Raw genomic sequence first — 5,122 nt, forward strand, 5'->3', positions numbered from 1 at the left:
GACTTTTATAACTTTGTATCAGAAAAGAAGGCAGTTTTAAAGATGGCTGGGACAACAGTTAAGTATTCTCATGAATCTACCCCATGAAATGAACTCATGTTTTGCATTACATTATTTTCATGAATATACCTCATGTTACTCATTCTTATAACTGAGAAATGTTTCATATATTTTTAGTAGTTTTCAAATATTTCATTGTTTTATTATGTTAATCCTGCTACCTTTTCAATAGGTTTTAAAATGAAAAAAAATGTAAATTTGCCCTTTTGTGAGAGATACAAAGAGAGAGAGAGAGAGAGAGAGAACGGAGAAGCTAAAAATATATATATTTAGGATAGCAACCTATCCAAAAATAAAAGGTGTCCCGTTTTTTCTAGTTGACGATTTGGTCACCCTAAGTTTTGACCAAAATGGATCAGTTAACAGTGTTTCTGCAAGTTCGGACTTGCTCCTACTGGGAAAGTATTGTTTTGTTTTCTCTCAGTCTGTTCGGAGCCTTTGTAAAGTGTGCAGGTGCGTCTCTCTTGTCGTGGCTACGCGTGTGTTAGTGTTTCGGGAAGTGTGAGGTGATTATTCGTTGTAATGAGTCAGTCCGATAAAGAAACAATTTTGAAGGAAAGATTCTTCAAAGAAATTATTCGTTTGGAAAATGAAAAAGACAGTCACTATAATGCAATGACCAAGGACGTTTACAGTAAACTTTTAACTGAAGTTGGAGAGGCAAAATCTGCTGCAAAGAAAACACCTTTATAGTACAGACGTTTGAAACGGTTTAATGTTTTGGAAATTGGTGAAACAAAAAAACTGGTGTCGAATAGTGAGCCTGTGAAGTACTACTTACCTGCCGAGGAGATCTTTCATGTTATTGAAGCATCACATGTTGCTGTGGGACACGGAGGTCGAGATAGAATGAAAGCTGAAACTTCTAGGAAATATGCCAACGTTACGACTCAAATGATAAATATTTTTTCTGTCAATCTGTGAAACATGTCAACGGAAGAAAAGTATGAAAAAGATGGGCTTTGTTTCTAAGCCAATACTTCACACAGAAATGAACAGCCGATGTCAAGTGGACCTGATAGACATGCAAGCACACCCTGATCGTAAGTTCAAGTTTATCATGGTATACCAGGATAATCTGAAGAAGTTTGTCTTACTGCGAGCGCTGCAAACTAAAAGAGCTGAAAAAGTAGCCTACCAACTGACAGACATATTTTTGACATTTGGTGCCCCCTGCATTTTACATTCTGATAATGGCAGAGAGTTTGTTAATTCTGTCATCAAGGAACTAACGACACTGTGGCCTGAGTTAAAGTTAGTCAGCGGAAAGCCCAGGCACAGCCAAAGCCAAGGGCCAGTAAAACGGGCAAATCAAGATATAGAAAATATGCTTGCCTCGTGGATGCATGATAATAAAACAACAAACTGGTCAAATGGTCTCCGCTTTGTTCAGTTTATGAAAAATCGAGCTTATCATTCCGGAATAAAACAGTCTCCATACCGTGCGATGTTCGGCATTGAGCTAAGAGTAGGACTTACGACTTCAGCACTGCCATCAGATGTTCTCCAAAACATAAACGATGAGGACGACCTCGTGAGTGTTATTGAGGACATGAATGAGCGTCTTAGTGAACATGAAACATTTGATGAAGGAGAAAATGAGGCTGGTCCTAGTGCGGTTGATATCACATCATCCAGGAAAGAAGCACGAGAAAATTTGTCAAAGCAGGCCAAGAAAATGAAACGTATCTCTGATGCCACCCATCCACCTGTTGAAGTGGGAGATAATGTCATAATACCAATCCCGAATGTGGACAGAGCAAAGGCGGATTTTCGGAATGTCATTGGAGTTGTTCTAGAAAAAAATGAAGATCTGCACAAGATTGGAAACAAGGATGGAAAGCTGGATAAATTATATTGCAGGTAAGTTTTCTGTCTTTTATGTGCTCCTTATTGATAGAATTTGTATTAACGTCCTAAACAAGCTAAGGAGCTTCTAACGACGGGACCTACAGCTTAAAGTGGGATCCGAACCATTGCTCGAGTTTGTATCCGAGGCGGAGGGCTCCCAGCGGGATTTAGAGCCCGCGGCCACGCCCGCAGAAGGCCTTAAGCATTTTTATTTAAGGTCTTTAAACATCTCTGGTACACGCCGGGATGGGGTACGAGATAGCATATGGGAAGGAAGTTGGTTAAGGCCTAGTTTTATAGGTACTACCACATTCTTTGATTCGTATGAGAGGGATAAAAGCTGGAAATCCTCAGTCAGGATGGTAGGCCGCTGAACGCGAACTTGCGACCTTCCGAATGCGAAGCCAGCACTTTACCAACTGATCTATGGCCGCTCGGTAATTAAGAGCTATATTGTATATATGAACGCTGTTGACTAAGCTCCCCACCACTTTCTTTTCTTTCTTTCTTTCTTTTTCTTAAGATTGTGGGAAGTTGTAGGTCACTATCACAATTTTGGATAGCAAGCAAGATAGAATTTAATAAGTCTGTGATCTGAAAGGATTATTCCTGTAAACAACTTATTTTATTGTTTAGATTTTTGAGTAGTCAGCGTGTGACATCATTATTTACAGCTATTCAAATTTCTATACAGAAAGTAAATTGTTTACAGCGCTGATCCTTTTAGATCATAGAATTACTTAAATTCTGTCTTGCTTGCTTTCCAAAATGGTGATAGTGACCTACAACTTCTTGCTTCTAATAGCCTCATTCTTTCATTTATAATCATTAAGGGGAAAATCTTAAAGAAAATTAAATAAAATCTATATTCCTTGTGTCAAGTTCAAATCTCACGAATAATACAATTTCCAAACATCATCTAAGGCAATTAATTACTTCCACGCGATAGAAACGATAGAAATCACGCGCGGTCGACTAATAGCATGAATGCGGTCGACTACTGAGCGACGATGGTCGACAAGTGGGAATTTTGGAGAGTTTTCGTAAAACGTATTTTTATATCACTGCAAAATGTTAAAAGTGAGCACTTAAAACACGGTATGGTACAAAATAACCCAAATAAAGCAAATAATTAACCTTTGTCAAATATTATGAAATCATCATATTTTATAAATGTTTAGAAGTAAGATTTTTTCAGTGATCGACTATTGGCGAACTCACCCTACTACGAATTTTTAAAAATGGGTCCATCATTTATAATAACCCTGTGTTCTATAAATTGTATATATTATGTGTTATAGTATTATATATATATATATACAGGGGCGGATCCAGAATATGATCAAGGTAGGAGCTAAACCATATTTTGCCGTTTTATCCAGTGTAAAGCAGGATTGAAACCCATTTTATCCTGTGTATACCTGACCGTCAAGGAGGGGGATCCGCCACTGTATATATATATATATATATATATATATATATATATATATATATATAGTTGTAAATTAATTATGAAGAAAGTTCAAACGATTACCTGTGAAGATATTCATTATATGCCACTTGCAAAATTTTAACACAATCGAAATACTATTAAAAGATCATGCAGGGCGAAATTTGACATTTCGTTCTGGGACACTGACCGTAACACTACATTTAAACGCTCTCCTGCATCTGCTAAATAATAATAATAGTAAAGATGAGAACAAGACGTATTATTTATCATTGTGGACGTGGAACACCATATTTTCAGGACCTGAATATCAAGGGGGACATGGTATAGGTAGTTTCTTTAAAGTGTTACTTTGTTTTGATTTACCATTTCTTAAACAAAGTGCAAAAACTGTAGGACGTCAGGCATTATGAGCGTGTATACAAGTTGCGGGTGATGTATTAGAAAATCGCCCATTTAAAGAATCTGTTCGTACACGTGTAAAAGAAACTGGTGATAGTTTAAAGACAAAAGCGATTAATAAAGTCGGACAGTTGCTAACTTGTAGCGGCAAGAGATGGTCACGCAAGAGAAAGGCTCCTCCAATTGTAAATTTTGGACCACCAACAAAACGTAAACATATACACGACATCTTTTCATAATGTCGCTCCTAAATTCAGATAGTTCTGAATGTTGAACCAAAGAATTTTTTTTCTATACCAATGACACAAACAGCTATTGAAGCAACTACAAATGTTGAATATCGTAATATTTCTACATTAACCTCAGAAGGACCTATTGAATTTGTTATTCCTGGAGAAACAGGGGAATTTATTCATTCTGCATATCTATATCTTTATGTACGATGTAAAATTACAAAAGCTGATAGTACAACTTTAACTCAAGATGATACTGTTGCACCGGTAAATAATTTCTTACATTCATTATTTAGTCAAATTGATATTTCGTTAAATGATAAATTGAATAGTTCTTCATCAGGATCTTATCCTTATCATGCATACGTTGAAACATTATTAAATTATTCTTATGATGCTTCTGAAACGCATTTAGCATGTGCCATGTGGCATAAAGATACTGCAAAACATTTTAATAAATTATATAATTCAAATGTTGGTTTTCAAAAACGTGCTAATAAGGTGAAAATAGTAAATCTTTTGAAATATATGGACGTCTTCATACCGATATTGTAAGTTTCGACCGTATGCCTCCCAACAAAGTTTACGTGTAAAATTACATCGTAGTAAAGATAATTTTGCTTAATGTCTCCTGAAAATACAAGTTATAAAGTTGCAGTTGAGGAAGTTATTATTCATGTACGACGCATTGATGTAGCTGCAGATTTAGTTATGCAATTAAATACGCGAATGGTTTCGGAAAGGGCCAAGTTACCTCTCACAAGAGTAGAGACAAGATCTTATACTATTCCTGCACAAGTAAAGTCTTACAACATTGATAATCTCTTCTTGGGTAATGTTCCTAAAGGCCTGGTTATTGGTTTCATCTCCAACACAGCCTTCAATGGGAAATCAGATCTCAATCCTTATGAATTTCGAAACTTTAATGTTAATAAACTGCAATTACGAGTCGGCTCTAAATCATTTCCTCCCAATCCTCTCACTCCTGATTTTAATAACGATTTATGCCTTCTAAGTTATTATACTTTGATTTCAGGTACTGGTATATATTATCAAAATTATTCATTTGATGAATATCCAAACGGATATACGCTGTATGCTTTTATTCTATCTCCAACAGGAACTT

At 36.1% G+C, this 5,122-nt stretch overlaps 1 protein-coding gene across 1 annotated transcript; it reads left to right on the top strand.

Moving 5' to 3' along the window:
• Nucleotides 1-1,015: 1,015 nt before the first annotated feature.
• On the top strand, nucleotides 1,016-1,927 carry LOC145671644 (KRAB domain-containing protein 2-like). Its single transcript, XM_081740844.1, has one exon. The coding sequence runs from the start codon at nucleotides 1,016-1,018 to the stop codon at nucleotides 1,925-1,927; it is 912 nt and encodes a 303-aa protein (XP_081596970.1).
• Nucleotides 1,928-5,122: the final 3,195 nt, after the last annotated feature.

This window comes from Thermobia domestica, chromosome 15 (assembly GCF_964235325.1).
Source record: "Thermobia domestica chromosome 15, izTheDome1.hap1.1, whole genome shotgun sequence".
NCBI classification, from domain to species: Eukaryota; Metazoa; Arthropoda; class Insecta; order Zygentoma; family Lepismatidae; genus Thermobia; species Thermobia domestica.

Coding starts and splice junctions, on each gene's coding strand:
- LOC145671644 (XM_081740844.1), top strand. CDS start 1,016: ATGGGCTTTGTTTCTAAGCCAATACTTCACACAGAAATGAACAGCCGA.